The 18,239-nt window shown below is 32.6% G+C and overlaps 2 protein-coding genes across 2 annotated transcripts; one reads left to right on the top strand and one right to left on the bottom strand.

Moving 5' to 3' along the window:
• Positions 1-394: 394 nt before the first annotated feature.
• Positions 395-6,070, bottom strand: LOC127718213 (proteoglycan 4-like). The gene is made up of 4 exons (XM_052224187.1): positions 5,934-6,070; positions 5,032-5,088; positions 2,191-2,569; positions 395-631 (listed from the first exon to the last, which is right to left on the bottom strand). Exons 1-4 carry the CDS (start codon positions 5,961-5,963, stop codon positions 477-479), a joined length of 621 nt encoding a protein of 206 aa, XP_052080147.1. The 5' UTR covers positions 5,964-6,070; the 3' UTR covers positions 395-476.
• Positions 6,071-11,666: 5,596 nt separating this feature from the next.
• On the top strand, positions 11,667-12,116 carry LOC127718747 (trigger factor-like). The gene has a single exon (XM_052224802.1). The coding sequence runs from the start codon at positions 11,667-11,669 to the stop codon at positions 12,114-12,116; it is 450 nt and encodes a 149-aa protein (XP_052080762.1).
• Positions 12,117-18,239: the final 6,123 nt, after the last annotated feature.

Genomic DNA, 18,239 nt, shown 5'->3' with positions numbered 1-18,239 from the left:
GAGAAAGAATCTCAACTGGAATCAGAAACTTGTATCTTTAACTGATAGTTACAGCAAAATGCATTGAGTGTGTAGGTAAAGGTAGCTTGCTTGCTAGCTGAACCGTGAAGTCATTATTAGGTTAGGTATACTACCCCCTTTAAGAGTAGACTAGTCCGATAGATAACCAATCTATCTGTCTGTATGACTAGACTACTCCGAAAGGAGGGTAGTATAGTTAACCTTCACGGTTCAGCTAACATTTTGCTGTAATTATCTAAACAATAAACCTCTAAATCAACACAATATCATATGCAAAGACAAAACTTGAATGATGGTTACACGGATGAATGAAGAAGGAAAACAATAATGTTTGCCGACAAGTGGTTTGTGCATAATAAGAAAAATTCAACACTAAGATGAAAATAATTTAATGTTGGCCAACAAGTGGTTTGAGCATTAAGAGAAATTCAACACTAAGATAAAAATGTTTGAAATTATCCTGAAGGTTTACAGTCTCTTTTTGAGCATAGTCTGACTTCTATATTCCCATCATGACAATTGTCCAAATCATTACACTTCCTTTCCCTTGTAGATCTTCCTATGCCGCAGTGTTTAGCGCACTTGGTCCATTGACCCCATGGTCCATATCCTGGAGAAATATAAAAATCATTAAGTTGCAATTAAACAAGTTTCACACATCCTTGACTTACTGCGGCTAGCAAGTCTGGGCTGAGACATTTAGTATTAGTATGTATTAAAACGTTTAAACCCTCTGCAATTGTTTGCACCTGTCCTAAGTCAGGAATCTGATGTTCAGTAGTTGTCGTGTGTTGATGTGGTTTATAAGTGTTTCTCGTTTCTCGTTTTTTATATAGATTAGACCGTTGGTTTTCCCGTTTGAATGGTTTTACACTAGCAATTTTTGGGGCCCTTTATAGCTTGCTGTTCGGTGTGAGCCAAGGCTCCATGTTGAAGACCGTACTTTGACCTTTAATAGTTTACTTTAATAAATTTTGACTTGGCACTCATACCACATCTTCTTATATCTATATATGTCTATCCAAAATAACTGTAAATTCAGAAATGAATGCATACATTTTTGAGGGTCTGGATTTGGAGGGAAAAAGGGGGGGGGGGGGTCTTTCATTTCTATTGTCTTTAATTTTTTATGGCTATTTTTCTCTATTCTTTATACTTTTTGTCCACTATTCTCTTTATATTTTAGCACCTCATTATTCTGTATTCTTTATTTTTTTGGTCCATTCTTCTCTATTCTTTATATTTTTTGCACATTATTCTCTATTCTGTAAACCCCCATCCACACCCTCATTTGTTATTGCAATTGTCGAACAATGTTCAAAAATGAGATTTCAGGAAATATTGCATATGAATAAGGCTATTAAAATGGAAAAAAAACAAGTTTTTGTTTTTGCGAAACCTTTTCACGTTGCAGTTCTTGCAATTAAAGCATGGTAAAAATTTCTGAATTTATAGTAGTCTTGAATCCACTTCTCCAAAACTGTTGAATTGATTTCAATGAAATTTACTTACTACATTTTTACTGTTTTATGTTCTGACTGTGTGGTTGTATATGGTATGCACCTTAAGGTTTCATAAGTTGCGATTTTATTGGGAGTTGAATCATTCCTCTGTATTGTGACAGGACGTTATGTTATGCGTGAATATGGCAGTTGTTTTTCACTTGTTCCGTTAATTGATAACCATCATAACGTCTGTTTTTATAAACTTCCCCTTTTGAATTTGCCTCTGAGTTCGGTATTTTTGTTATACTTTTTGATTAAAACTAACCTTATTTAATTTAAATTCCTTATTTAAGGAACGACTGTAATATTAATTCTGTCTATTCGAAATAACCAAAAAAATGTGGTGCACACTTTTAAATAACCCGCTACGCCGATTATTCAGTGTGCACCGCATTTTTGATGTTATTTCTTCATAGACAGAAAAAATATTACAGTCATTCCTTAAATAAAATTCCAAATTCACTAGAATAAAATAAAGCTGAGACTATCCTGGTTAAAGTGAGATAATCCAGGACCAAGTTGAGAAAAGGTCCAATCCAAAGTTTTAGTCATTAGTTGAATTCCAGTTGTTTAGGACGTTGTTAGCCAATCACAATGTTTTGGTATTCTCTTTTGAAAATATTACCCAGAATGCATTAGATTCCGAAACGGAAAATTGTAATACCTGAGTCTTGATTTTCCTCATCCTCAATCATAGGCGCGTCGTATGATTCCTGATCAACTATGGGGACGTCCCTTGATTTTCGAAATAGCTTTTTTAATATGGCATATTCAGTGTCCGTTTTGTTAGCAGGTGCTTTCTGTGTGGTGTTAGCAGGTGCTTTCTGTGTGGTGTTAGTAGGTGATTTCTGTGTGGTGTTAGCAGGTGATTTCTGTGTGGTTTCAGCAGGTGCTACCTGTGTGGTGTTAGCAGTTGATATCTGTGTGGTGTTAGCAGATGTTATCTGTGTGGTGTTAGCAGGTGATATCTGTGTTGTGTCGGCGGCAGGTGGTATCTGTGTGGTGTTGGCAGGTGATATCGGTGTTGTGTCAGCAGATGATACCTTGGGGAAAAATAAGTTGTTCAAGAAGCATTTCAAGCAGTAACAAATACAACATAATCCTACACAATAAGAGAAACACGGCAACCATGCATAAATGAGGGTGTAAATGGGGGTTTACAGAATAGAGAATGCTGTGCAAAAAATATAAAGCACAGAGAAAAATGGACCAACAAATAAAGAATAGGGAATACAAAGTATAAAGAATAGAGTAAAATGGCCTAAGAAAATAAAGAATACAGGAATGAAGCCCCCACCCCCCCTCCCCCCCAAAAATCCACTGTATCCGATCGATAATAAAATCTGAGAATTCTATATGGTAGTTTCAGATTTAATTTAGGTTAACAGATATCTCCGGTGCACAGCCGCCGATATTACAGTAATTACGTATACACCGGTAGTACTTTTGACTTGCTTTCAAAAACTGTTTCCGTTGATATGATATTGCTTATTACTGTTAGGGTTGTACTTGTGCGATTGTTATATATTTAATCGTTGCTTATTTTATTGTACGGTACGTCACAAGCATTCGTGTACCTGCCTTTTCCGAGGCACTGTTTGAATTTTGTGAGGCGTATGGTCTCAAAACTTAGCTTAACTCCGTCACGCATAGGTGTCAAGCTGTCCTGTGTCATGTTCATGTCCTTCATGGCATTAAATACTGGTTACAAATCTTTAAAAGTTTCTTTTGAATTATTCACAACTTTTATCAAAACTCAAACTAGGGCGATTTAAATCTTGACATATTGCCGAGACATACATACACTTGTCTATTATTCAAGACCACATGACATTACAGCCGATTGCATTGAGTGTGTAGGCAAAGGTAATATCTTTGGTAAGCTTGCTTTCTAGCTGAACCGTGAAGTAATTATTAGGTAAGGTAAACTACCCTCCTTTCGAAGTAGCATAGTCCTACAGACAGATAGATCGGTTATCTGTATGACTAGTCTACTCTTAAAGGAGGGTAGTTTATCTAACCTAATAATGACATCACGGTTCAGCTAGCAAGCAAGCTAACCAAAGATATTACCTTTGCCTACACACTCAATGCAATCGGCTGTAAATGTCTTCTGTTTTTTGTTTGCTTTGGTTTTTTTGTCGTTGGATTACTTGTTTCTTGACATGACGATCCACGGAATAGCAACGACGGATGCCGTAAGAAGTAAGCAGATAGTCATGTCGCCAAACTTTAAATAAACAATTTATTATTTCAAACTCATATTTTGGGAATTCGACATCTAGCTGGGAGCCCTACATCTTAGCCGTCTAAATGGTAATCTGCGCGCCGATCAAGAGCGGGAGGACACTGGATTGATCCTCGACTGTCTCTCTGAACCAAAGAATTAAAAAAAAAACGAATTTTGCTACTTAATTCTTCGGTATGTATGTAATACTTGTCGCTGAACGTAAAGCAGTAAGCCATCAGTCAATTTAACAGAAATTCAATCAACATGAACGCCATAAGAGGCGGGACTATTGTTTTGGGGGAAAATTAAAAAAAAAAATAGTTACGTCGGTTATATAATTATATAAATATATTATCATCACTTACATTTATTCGACTGGCGATCTTAAATCCTATAAGTATAGTTCTGATTGAAAAGCAGCAAGCAATCAATAAATTTAACAACAAATTACTCAACATGAACGCCATGAGAAGTGGGACTATGGTTTTTGGGGAAAATTTTAAACAAAAATAGTTACGTCGTTTATATATATAAATATATTATCATCACTTACATTTATTCGACTGGCGATCTTAAATCTTATTAGTATAGTTCTGAATGATTTTCACGTGTTATTTATGTGTATACTTATGTACAGAGAATTGGGTATAATGTACTATTGCTTTAGGAAGTAACAGACATTATTATGCATATATTTCTTACTACCTTGTTCACCATTGTAAAATATTATTTGTATCATTGGTCTGCCTCTTGTTACAGTGTAAGTGTGTTAATAAAAGTTGAAAGTTGATGTTGAAGTTAACTTACAAGTAAGTTAGGGAATTAAATACTGTAAGGTACAAAGTTAAGTAAAATGTACATTCTTTTTAAATTCTCTTCAAACTTACCTGACCTGAATCATTCCTTATTTGTACACACATAATACATACATACATACATACATAAACGGTATGAAATCATGAGAGAACAAAGCTGTGTTGCCGTATAAACGATTTTTTAAAATTGAAAATGGTTCTGTTCTACTTTCCTGTTTCTCCCCCATTTTTTGTGTTTTTTTTTGTTTTTTTTTCTCCCTACCCCAAATCGTTCACACGTGAAAAGAGATTTGGACTTTACGTGGCGAAAATTCAGACAACAAACACTAAAATAATTTACGCACGAACCATCGCTCCACCCAAAAACATACTTCTTTTCGATTTGATATAGTTAACACTTTCTTGTTATAGTAATTAATATTATGAAATTCAGTCGTCTAAATTGTATTTATTTACTTACACTCTGTACAAGAAAAACGATTTGACAATACAATATGACCAGCAACATTATCATATTCTGCAAAAGAAAAAAAAGGAACAGCTAACACACGATTTGCAAATGATATGTAAATGATATGTAAATGCATACAATTTCGCGTCAGACGTGAAAAAAAAAACATGAATGACATTACTGTAATTATCTATACTAAGTCTTATATTATAATCCACAACTTCTTCGGAAGTTGTAATTCCAGTGTCGGAATGTCAGAATGAATTCTATAATCCTGCAGTTGCTTTTCATTAGGTAAAATGCTTTTTTATTCGATTTGAAAAGTTATTCACTTAATAGAAAATCAAAGAATATAGGGTACCCATCCATGACACATAATCAGTACATGCACAGCAAAAAGCACAGGAACAGCGCTTTTATTGCTGTTCTTCATCTCAAAGTCACTAATTTGAATACAAAATTTCTCACCTTCAAATGAGGATCTGGATTGGTTAAAAGAATAGAGAATAATGACCAAAGAAATAGTCAAATAAAGAAAAATGGATAAAAAAAGATAAAGAATAGAGCATAGGGTGCAAAAGTATAAAAAATAAATATAGAACATAAAAGAATTAGGTAATACTATACTGACTACAGAAGTGAACGATGAAAGCATAAACAATAAAGATATCACCAAATTACTCGAAAATTTAATGGACTGACAATCATTTTCATGAGAATTTTACAGAATAAGCGGTTTTATTGAGAATAACGAAAAATGCGCTAAAACTTTAAAGAATACAGAAATTAAGGACCTCCCATCCAGACCCTCTAATATACTGTTTTTTGTTGTTAAAATTATCCTTGTTTTTGTAGTTATTGTTGTCTTTTTTTAAAGATTTATTTTAACATGATAAAATTATTAATAATACCCTTTCTGTAAAAATGTGTTGAGTCCTCATTTCTGCTTCAACCGATCCCCTTATGCATGCTTATACACTGGCAAGCTGTTCTCATCAATACACCAATCTCGAGTTGTTTTTTTCATGAATGGGTTACACCGGTTGAACCGAGGTCAATCGACGTAATTGACGTTATCGAACAATCGGTTCTTACTGAGACGTAATAACAAAAGCATAGTGACTGGAAATTTACGGGAAAATACACGAATTCAAAAGTCGTCTAATAGATGTGCTTTTATTCTAGCTATGCATGTAATTAAAGACGCATATTTTCCCCAGAAAGAAGATATCATTCTTAAAAATTATGATTGAGAACAGGCAAACATCATGGTACTAATAGTACACAGTCTACGCAATTAGCAATGGGTATGCGGCAATTTCGCGTTTTTTTTTAAAAGGTGTTACATCATATAGAGAGCTTCAATTTATTCACAATTAATAGATACTAGAAATAAAAATTTAAGGTGTTACATCAAATAGAGACCGGCATGCAATTTATTCACAATTAATAAGTACCAGAAATAAAAATTTAAGGCAGGCATTATGACTTTTTACGAGTCATGAAAAAATGGTAGACAGGGAAATCCTAATACAAATATTATGCATGTTGGCGAAGTTGTACAATAATTTGTTGATTTGTGGATAAAATTCATAGACCTATGACTAGATGTAGAATACTTAGCAATCAGAATATATTTATTTGTGCCTGTAGCTATACAACTATTTGCTATGATCTGACATAGGTACCGGGTTACATAAAATATAATTTAATGACATTATTTTTCAGGACCTCCATGTAGTTTGGCACGTTTGGAAACAGTGTCTATGAATTCAAGTTATTGCCAGTATGACAAAGTATAACACTGTATTGAGCTCTCTGTCATTATATTGGTTGATTGATTGATTGGTGTTTACGCCACTTTCAACACTATTGTGCTATTTCATGGCGGTCAGTTTTATTGGTGGAGGAAGCCGGAGTGCTCGGAGAGAACCACCGACCTTCGGTAGGAAAACTGACAATCCTAGTCATTTAAGATTGGAGTCGAGTGCACCTGCCCCGTGCGGGATTCGAACTCACAACCTCAGTGTTGACTGGCTAGTGATACAGTAGTTCGACTACTTAGACCACTCGGCCACCGAGGAGGCCCCTCTCTGTCATTATTAGTGTTTCATTAAAGTTCTTTGCATTGAGATCAGTTCATTGTTTCGCAAATGCATCCTTTATGAAATTATGATTTGTAAAATTAAAGACAACCAACATCTACAAATGAACTGTAAATTAAGATGATTGAAATGTTTGAAACCATCAGCGCAAAGTATTATTGAAGCAGCATCCATGTAACATTAGTTGTTAAAGAGAGATTAATTTTTTTTAATTTACATGTGAACCAAACATTTTTCATCCAAATAGCCAAAGAAAGAAAGTAAATTAATATACTGTAAATTCAGAAATTATTACGTTTTTTTTTTTATTTATGCGAGTAATGCGACTTTTTCATTTCAAATACCAAAGAATTATAATCAATATTTCTTTCAGTCTTAAGTCTACACTATTGATCATTATTAATTTCCAGAAAATTATTTCTATAAATCTGGTAAAATTTTCTTTTATATAACTTCAACCAGGGCTTCAGAGTCTAGGAAGATGACTTTTTATGACAAGAAAAAATTTAAATTACACAACAAAAGTGTATATTCTGCATCAATAAGCTCATCTAGTCCTAAGCGTCATGTGAGATATTTTCGTCACTTAGAACTACTTAGTAGTATTAAACATATACACACATGTACACATAGTTTCTTTTTATAAACTATTTCGATCATTTAAAATTTTGCACTTATGATACTACGATGATCATTAACTAATTTACAGTTTTTGTGGACAAACCCAAATCAGAAATGACCACAACAATGGTACATACATACGGTTCTCAAAAAAAATCTTGTATATCTAAATTACATCATGCAGAAAAGCGCATATTGTCTTCCTCTACTATTTTTTTATTTTTGCTTCTATCCGAAAGCAAGGTTGTGGAACAAAGTTAAACAGAATGATTCCATTACAGTCTCAAACAGGGAAACCAAATATTGAATAAACGACACTGCTAAATTGAGTGTTTGGTACTGGTAAAAAATTCAGGATTGATGTTACTGTGAAACACAATTTCACATAAAACCCTATGAAAAAACTTCTTTTTTTTACAACAAAAAAAAAACAACTGTCAACATACTAAAACTGATCAACTGAATACTATCCACACTGATCTGTGTCCACATTTGTAAAATAGAGAACATATGAGTGAATCAACTCCATTTCTACAATTCTGTCAGTCATTAGTAACTGTTGAACAATCTGTCAGTCATAAGTATATGTTGAACAATCTGTCAGTCATAAGTATTTGTTGAACAATCTGTCAGTCAAATGTATCTGTTGAACAATCTGTCAGTCAAAAGCAACTGTTGAACAATCTGTCAGTCAAAAGTATTTGTTGAACAATCTGTCATTCAAAAGTATCTGTTGAATAATCTGTCAGTCAAAGTATCTGTTGAACAATCTGTCGGTCAAAAGTATCTGTTAAACAATCTGGCAGTCAAAAGTATTTGTTGAACAATCTGTCATTCAAAAGTACCTGTTGAATAATCTGTCAGTCAAAAGTATCTGTTGAACAATCTGCCAGTCATAAGTATTTGTTGAACAATCTGTCAGTCAAAAGTATCTGTTGAACAATCTGTCGGTCAAAAGTATCTATTAAACAATCTGGCAGTCAAAAGTATCTGTTAAACAATCTGACAGTCAAAAGCAACTGTTGAACAATCTGTCAGTCAAAAGTATTTGTTGAACAATTTGTCATTCAAAAGTATCTGTTGAATAATCTGTCAGTCAAAAGTATCTGTTGAACAATCTGACGGTCAAAAGTAATTGTTGAACAATCTGTCAGTCAAAAGTATTTGTTGAACAATCTGTCATTCAAAAGTATCTGTTGAATTATCTGTTAGTCAAAAGTATCTGGTGAACAATCTGACGGTCAAAAGTATCTGTTGAACAATCTGACGGTCAAAAGTATCTGTTGAACAATCTGTCATTCAAAAGTATCTGTTGAACAATCTGACGGTCAAAAGTATCTGTTAAACAATCTGCCATGCAGTCAAAAGTACCTATGGAACAGTCTGTTAGTTAAAAGTATTTATTTACAAATCTGTCAGTCAAATGTATCTGTCTAACAATCTGTCAGTCAAAAATATCTGTTGAACAATCTGTCAGTCAAAAGTATTTGCTGAACAATCTGTCATCAAAAGTATCTGTTGAACAATCTGTCAGTCAAAAGTAACTGTTGAACAATTTGTCAGTCAAAATTATCTGTTGAACAATCTGTCGGTCAAAAGTATCTGTTAAACAATCTGGCAGTCAAAAGTATTTGTTGAACAATCTGTCATTCAAAAGTACCTGTTGAATAATCTGTCAGTCAAAAGTATCTGTTGAACAATCTGCCAGTCATAAGTATTTGTTGAACAATCTGTCAGTCAAAAGTATCTGTTGAACAATCTGTCGGTCAAAAGTATCTATTAAACAATCTGGCAGTCAAAAGTATCTGTTAAACAATCTGACAGTCAAAAGCAACTGTTGAACAATCTGTCAGTCAAAAGTATTTGTTGAACAATTTGTCATTCAAAAGTATCTGTTGAATAATCTGTCAGTCAAAAGTATCTGTTGAACAATCTGACGGTCAAAAGTAATTGTTGAACAATCTGTCAGTCAAAAGTATTTGTTGAACAATCTGTCATTCAAAAGTATCTGTTGAATTATCTGTTAGTCAAAAGTATCTGGTGAACAATCTGACGGTCAAAAGTATCTGTTGAACAATCTGACGGTCAAAAGTATCTGTTGAACAATCTGTCATTCAAAAGTATCTGTTGAACAATCTGACGGTCAAAAGTATCTGTTAAACAATCTGCCATGCAGTCAAAAGTACCTATGGAACAGTCTGTTAGTTAAAAGTATTTATTTACAAATCTGTCAGTCAAATGTATCTGTCTAACAATCTGTCAGTCAAAAGTATCTGTTGAACAATCTGTCAGTCAAAAGTATTTGCTGAACAATCTGTCATCAAAAGTATCTGTTGAACAATCTGTCAGTCAAAAGTAACTGTTGAACAATTTGTCAGTCAAAATTATCTGTTGAACAATCAGTCAGTCAAAGTATCTCTTAAACAATCTGTCAGTCAAAAGTATCTGTTGAACAAAATGTTAATCAAAAGTACCTGTTGAACAATCTGGCAGTCAAAAGTATTTGATGAACAATCTGTAAGTCAAAAGTATCTGTTGAACAGTCTGTCAGTCAAAAGTAACTGTTGAACAATATGTTAATCAAAAGTACCTGTTGAACAATATGTCAGTCAAAAGTATTTGACGAACAATCTTTCAGTCAAAAGAATCTGAACAATCTGTCAGTCAAAAGTATCTGTTGAAAAATCTGTCTAGCAATTTCAGATCGTAAATTGAAGATAGTGTAAATTTATTGTTGTCCTGAAAATGCATGAAATATTTGCTACTGGACATGAACTTACAATTCATAGATAAGTCAATTATTCTGATATTTTTCTTAACTACGTTTCCATTAAGAAACAGAAAATTCTTTGAGCTGTATTTCAAAGAAGAAAATTATAAATTCACCTGTTTCTTTATTTTTCAAAAATTTAAAGACATGACACCGAATTATCAAAATACAACATCGTCCTGAACATACATGAAATATTTCCTACATGACCTTAAGCAACCAACAATCAATCAATCAAAATACAACACATCTAAGAAGAATGCCCTTGTTATGGATCAGATTAACAATTTCAATAAATGTTTAGATAGAAGAAAACACATAAAGCTTTTTGAATTATGTTGCATGCTACTTCAGTTCCAGGGACAAAGAAAAATAGTGAGAAATTCTCGACATATATGAATAATTATAACTTTATGCATTTTCAAATAACTTAAACATATTTCTTTCCATTTGTGCCATCTTTTGACGTTATATTATCAACTTAGTTTTCTTAATTATTCCTAAAAACTTTATGAGATTTAAATTCGTTTATAAATTGTCAATCTAGTAACAAGGGATGCAACTGAACTCATAACTGAAGTAATCCTTGCCACTGGACACCAAACTTCCATCAGTTAATCAATGTAATGTATCGAATATTACTAGTTCTAGTAACAGGCATTTCATATATAAAAACTATATATTTCAGTATAAAAACTCCATACAAACAACAACTATCAGAGATCATCACATTGCAGTATACATAATTCATTGTATGTGAAGGCCGTACGGTGACCTATAGATGTTAACTTCTATGTCATTTTGGTCTCTGGTGGAGAGTTGTCTCATTAGCAATCATACCACATCTCCTTATTTTCATAAGTCGCGTTGACAGTATATAGTCAAAGCAATAACATAAAAGGGACTAAGTTTACAGGATCCCGAATCGCCTACCTGGTAAAATATGCAACATTTAAACTTTAATACTCCAAGAAGAAGTCGACTGACAATTCGGCGATATTGAATAATCTGTAATTCATTTTATACTGATCATTTGTTGGTGTTAAGTTAACGTTTTTTATATTGAAAAAGTGACAAATACAGATGGCAATCTAGAAAGAAATAAAAGTATTGTTCAAGGAACTATTGAAATTACAGATGATCAATTAATGGAGATCGAAACTACAAATGTAAGGAGTGCAGAAACAGACACTGTAGTAGAGAAATGTACACTTGAATTACAGGAGAGCAATACACATTTTTCAAACACTCATTCCAAAAAAGCTGATGTAGAGAAAATATACAAAGTTACAGAATGTGCTAAATTATCAGAAACTAATGAAAACCGGTTAGTTGAAACTATGAACACAGAGAGAAACGACACAATAATGTCAACTCGAAATGATAATCAAGAGCAGTCTGATGAATCGGATGATGATAGTGATGATGATAGTGATGGTGATGATGAGGATGATGATGAGGATGAGGATGAGGATGAGGATGATTGTGAAAAACTGGTCACAGTTGATGAAATTATTTCGAAAGCAGTGATAAAGAAAAGTAGACTGTTGCCCGATAAATTTATTGCGAAAATTAAAGATCGACCGAGAAACTTATAAAATATGACCGGGGACGTGACAAAGTAGAAGAAGTTCGACCAACTAATTCTGATTATCACACATTTAAGCAAAACGTCGAACAAGATTTTCAAGATGTAAGAAACTATGAATTTCGTCCGGATGATACTGACGAGAAACTTTGCTTGCTACTGGTTGCAATTGATAATGGACTTTATATTCATAAGAAATGATTTATTTTCAATGCTAAAATAAAGTTGAATGTGTGAAGGAATTGGAATCCATCCACATACATGCAATTTTTGTTTTCATATAAGCATATCTATTTTAACATTATGATGTTGTAAAAAATATGAATAAGAATTATTATTTTTGTTTGGATCGAGACAATGTGTCAATTCGGATTTTTATTTTATTGAAAAAAGTTTAAAAATCAAAAACAAAAACAGAGTGAAAATGCTGCAATATGTAAAGTATGAATATATCTGTGTATGGTATTGTAGGGAATATCTTTAAACTGTGATATTATAGTAGATGAATACGTGTAATAATTGTATAATGTGCAAATATGAAGTATGATTTAATAAAGATAAAAAAAAAAAAATTTAACGTTTCTCTCTATTTTTTTATAATTTTCAGTATACTATAGTGATAGTCAAAAACGAAAAACATTGATAAAAATAGAAATTGATTGGAAATAACATACTGGCGATTTCTGCTTGTACAACTCATATGTCGAAATTGTCATGTTAGCTTATAAAACCCGGTTTAACCCACCATTTTCTTCAGAAAGTGACTGTTCCAAGTCAGAAATATGACAGTTGTTTCCATCGGTTCGTTGGTTGATATAATCTAGACTGGGTCAACTATCGATTTCGACCACAATAAGTTATTTATGTAAGTGGATCTTATCTTACTGAGCGTTTTTGAAATTTAAGGTTTCTCTTTCAATATAGTAGTTTTCTAGATTTGAGCCAAAAACGTGAGAAAAATATCGTAGTTCAAAGGCAATAATTTCTGTAAGGAGTTGACTGACGATTTTCGTCACTTTTATTTATCAGTAATTGTTGTCTTGGTTGTCATTTTGAACTTTTAAAAATACTATTATGATTTTGTAGAAAATAGCCTAAAACCTCAAAACCTGCAAAATCGCTAAAATTGGACATTTAAAGGGCAATTACTCCAACTTAGGTCCTACCCAATGTAAGAGGGTCTATATGGGGTTTACAGAATAGAGAATAATGGCAAAACAAAAATAATGAATAGAGACGAAAGAGCAAAAAATATAAAGAATAAGGAAAAATGAGGTGCAAAAATATAAAGAATAACTCTGGAAAATTAAAGATTTGGGTTATATAGTACTCATTACAGACATAAACGATGTACAGAGTAAAGAATTGGGTTATATAGTACTCATTACAGACATAAACTATGTACAGAGTAAAGAATTGGGTTATATAGTACTCATTACAGACATAAACCATGTACAGAGTAAAGAATTGGGTTATATAGTACTCATTACAGACATAAACCATGTACAGAGTAAAGAATTGGGTTATATAGTACTCATTACAGACATAAACCATGTACAGAGTAAAGAATTGGGTTATATAGTACTCATTACAGACATAAACCATGTACAGAATAAAGAATTGGGTTATATAGTACTCATTACAGACATAAACCATGTACAGAGTAAAGAATTGGGTTATATAGTACTCATTACAGACATAAACCATGTACAGAGTAAAGAATTGGGTTATATAGTACTCATTACAGACATAAACCATGTACAGAATAAAGAATTGGGTTATATATAGTACTCATTACAGACATAAACCATGTACAGAATAAAGAATTGGGTTATACATAGTACTCATTACAGACATAAACCATGTACAGAATAAAGAATTGGGTTATATATAGTACTCATTACAGACATCAACCATGTACAGAATAAAGAATTGGGTTATATAGTACTCATTACAGACATCAACCATGTACAGAATAAAGAATTGGGTTATATAGTACTCATTACAGACATAAACCATGTACAGAATAAAGAATTGGGTTATATATAGTACTCATTACAGACATAAACCATGTACAGAGTAAAGAATTGGGTTATATAGTACTCATTACAAACATAAACCATGTACAGAATAAAGAATTGGGTTATATAGTACTCATTACAGACATAAACCATGTACAGAATAAAGAATTGGGTTATATATAGTACTCATTACAGACATAAACCATGTACAGAGTAAAGAATTGGGTTATATAGTACTCATTACAGACATAAACCATGTACAGAATAAAGAATTGGGTTATATAGTACTCATTACAGACATAAACCATGTACAGAATAAAGAATTGGGTTATATAGTACTCATTACAGACATAAACCATGTACAGAATAAAGAATTGGGTTATATATAGTACTCATTACAGACATAAACCATGTACAGAATAAAAGAATTGGGTTATATAGTACTCATTACAGACATAAACCATGTACAGAATAAAGAATTGGGTTATATAGTTCTCATTACAGACATAAACCATGTACAGAATAAAGAATTGGGTTATATATAGTACTCATTACAGACATAAACCATGTACATAATAAAGAATTGGGTTATATATAGTACTCATTACAGACATAAACCATGTACAGAGTAAAGAATAAACCATGTACAGAATAAAGAATTGGGTTATATAGTACTCATTACAGACATAAACCATGTACAGAGTAAAGAATTGGGTTATATAGTACTCATTACAGACATAAACCATGTACAGAGTAAAGAATTGGGTTATATAGTACTCATTACAGACATAAACCATGTACAGAGTAAAGAATTGGGTTATATAGTACTCATTACAGACATAAACCATGTACAGAGTAAAGAATTGGGTTATATAGTACTCATTACAGACATAAACCATGTACAGAGTAAAGAATTGGGTTATATAGTACTCATTACAGACATAAACCATGTACAGAATAAAGAATTGGGTTATATAGTACTCATAACAGACATAAACCATGTACAGAGTAAAGAATTGGGTTATATAGTACTCATTACAGACATAAACCATGTACAGAATAAAGAATTGGGTTATATAGTACTCATTACAGACATAAACCATGTACAGAGTAAAGAATTGGGATATATAGTACTCATTACAGACATAAACCATGTACAGAATAAAGAATTGGGTTATATAGTACTCATTACAGACATAAACCATGTACAGAATAAAGAATTGGGTTATATAGTACTCATTACAGACATAAACCATGTACAGAATAAAGAATTGGGTTATTTAGTACTCATTACAGACATAAACCATGTACAGAATAAAGAATTGTGTTATATAGTACTCATTACAGACATAAACCATGTACAGAATAAAGAATTGGGTTATATAGTACTCATTACAGACATAAACCATGTACAGAGTAAATAATTGGGTTATATAGTACTCATTACAGACATAAACCATGTACAGAGTAAAGAATTGGGTTAATAGTACTCATTACATACATAAACCATGTACAGAATAAAGAATTTATCTAATTACAGAAAATTTGAATAGTAAAATCGTTTTCATGAGATATTTACAGAATAAGCGTTATTAGATGAAGAAAAATGCCTTGAATATTAAAATAATAAAGAAATAAAAGACCCCTCATCAAGACCCTCATGTAAGTTTTGCTCTAACTGCTTTAGTTTTTTTTAGATATGACTTCTAGATCATTTAAATGTACTTTTTTCCGTATTTCTCGCTAAGAGGTTCAAAAACTACATACAATTCACTGAAAACATACATCACCGTCGATTATTTATTCTATAAACAAGCGTTCTGTCCGTCTCGAAGTAAGGAGGAAATTAGTGACGACTTCTATTGACGTCGGACGTCATACTATCCTCAGTAGTAACGTTGTTGTTGAGCGAAGCAGTTTATAAATTTTATTTGAACACAGAGGACCACGAAGAAAATTGATATTTTGTATAGTTCAGAAGATAAATCAGGAAATCAAAGAGTTGAGTAAGTATATCATGTTATTTCATCTCATTTTAAAAGTTATTTCATGTCAACTGTTTCTTTTTCGAACTATACGATTGAAAATAGTAATGGTTGCGAATATTTTTACACAACATATTAAGAGTCACGGAAAAAAAACAGTAGAAAGTTATGAATATTTCAGTATAATGATTCAATCTATATGTACGATTTGATTGTGTAACCTGTAGCTAGGCACAGATCAGATGAAAATACTGTAAACCAACTAATTTTCGCAAGCAATTTATTTTCGCGACTTTCGCTAGTAGAAAAATATAATATCGGACATAAATCGTCGCGAATATGTAAAACTTAAGATTTTTTCATTATTCAACTCCATCAAGTAAAATTTGAAAATCGCGAAATTAAATCGCCGCGAGGTAGACTAGAAAGGGCTAAACGCGAAATAAAGTATCAGCGAAAAAAAGTTGGTGACATATGTTTTATGTTCATATGGCTGAACACCCTTTCGCCGTTTTCTCCTCGGCCGTCTACGCGACCTTTAACTTGTTAATAACACGATATTTTAATACATATTTTTGAATTAAATGTGTTATGTAATTGGTGTAGAGATATCAAGGACTTTTACGATTATTATAAATAAGTGGCATTAACTTAAGTATAATATATTAACTTTTTGAAACATTTTTTTCGGGATTTTAGAAAGATTTTGATGTTCAACATCATGCATTTCCCTAATCGACGTTCACATTTAAAAGATATATAATACGGAAATTAGAGGTGACTCAAAGTTCGGATGTCACAAAATTCCTGATCAGTTGCACCGAGCAGTGCATATTTTATCAAAATAAAACTTCTGTAACTTAGAGTATACATGAAATGAAAAATTTTCGAACATACTTTTTAGGAATTAGGAAATATTAAAATGAAAAAAAAAAGTAGAATATAAAATTTAACTGAAATAACATTTTTTTAGATAGTCGATACAAGTAGTATAGGATAGGACTTGGATGAGTTATTGCTATTGTGTTATATTATGGTTATTTTTGTCGTCAACCTGGTCGTTAATATGTTTTTTATTCCATTTTAGGCAATGGATGAGGCGAATTTTGAACGTAACCTGAGCGGATTTATCATGTCTATATTGTACGCTGCTTGCAGCGAATCGGAAGCAGATACATTGTCCGATCAACAAACCAAGACGGATGAAACAGATAAGACAACACTGGAGACAAATAAAGAAAAAGAAGAAACAGCAAGTGAAGAGGAAAGAGCTGCTTTCTTTAGAGAAGTTAGAAGCAACGAGCTTGACAGGCTTACTGAAAACAAAAAAGGAGCTGTCGGAGAAATAAATACAGAGAAGGACAAAGAAACAGCAAGTGAAGAGGAGAGAGCTGCTTTCTTTAAACATTTTAGAAGCAAAGAGCTCGATATTCTTACTGCAACAATGAATAAACAAAGCGATGAGGCAGGAAATCAGAACGTCCAAATCGAACCAAAGATTATAAAGAAAGAGAGTTTGCTAAATCAGGGTGAAACAGAGGCACTAGAAACAGATGAAACAGCTAACGAAGAGGAGATTACTGCTTTCTTTAGAGATTTTAGAAACAAAGAGCTTAACAGGCTGACTGCAACACTGAATAAAAAACGAAGCGATGCAGCATGTCATCAGGACGACCTAACCAAACCAAAGATTACGAAAAAAGAGAGTGCTCAAAATCAGAGTGAAACAAAAACACTAGAAACAGAAGAAAACGCTAGCGAAGAAGAACGTTTAGCCTTCTTTCAGTCTGTTAGAGAAGTTGAACGCCAAAAGCTTGTTGAAGCATTCGACCGAGAACAAATTTGGAAAGAAGAGAGAGAAAAGAAACGAATGAGAAGAAGACAGGAAAAGATAAAGAAAATGTTTGAGGAGTTTCACATACCAGCTGTTAGTGCATATCCAGCATCTTATTCTTCACATGAGCAAGAGCAGGAGCCAGGTCAATTCAATGCGAATTACCATAAGGTAAATAGTGCTATACTATAGTATGTTTCCATTTCATTTTTTACAAATAGAATGTAATGAAAATAAAATAATATCGGCACCAAGCCCAAAATGAGGTTCATTTTGTATACATTTGTTTTGTA

This window comes from Mytilus californianus, unplaced genomic scaffold (genome assembly GCF_021869535.1).
Source record: "Mytilus californianus isolate M0D057914Y unplaced genomic scaffold, xbMytCali1.0.p SCAF_10, whole genome shotgun sequence".
Classification (NCBI taxonomy): domain Eukaryota; kingdom Metazoa; phylum Mollusca; class Bivalvia; order Mytilida; family Mytilidae; genus Mytilus; species Mytilus californianus.
This window is presented reverse-complemented; position numbering and strand designations above follow the sequence as displayed.

Excerpts from the sequence above, each read along its gene's own strand:
- LOC127718213 (XM_052224187.1), bottom strand. The coding sequence starts at position 5,963 with ATGAGGACTCAACACATTTTTACAGAAAGG. Across the intron at positions 5,089-5,933 it reads AACACATTTTTACAGAAAGG|AATATGATAATGTTGCTGGT; the intron begins GTATTATTAATA and ends TTTCTTTTGCAG. Across the intron at positions 632-2,190 it reads TGAGGAAAATCAAGACTCAG|GATATGGACCATGGGGTCAA; the intron begins GTATTACAATTT and ends ATATTTCTCCAG.
- LOC127718747 (XM_052224802.1), top strand. The coding sequence starts at position 11,667 with ATGGAGATCGAAACTACAAATGTAAGGAGTGCAGAAACAGACACTGTA.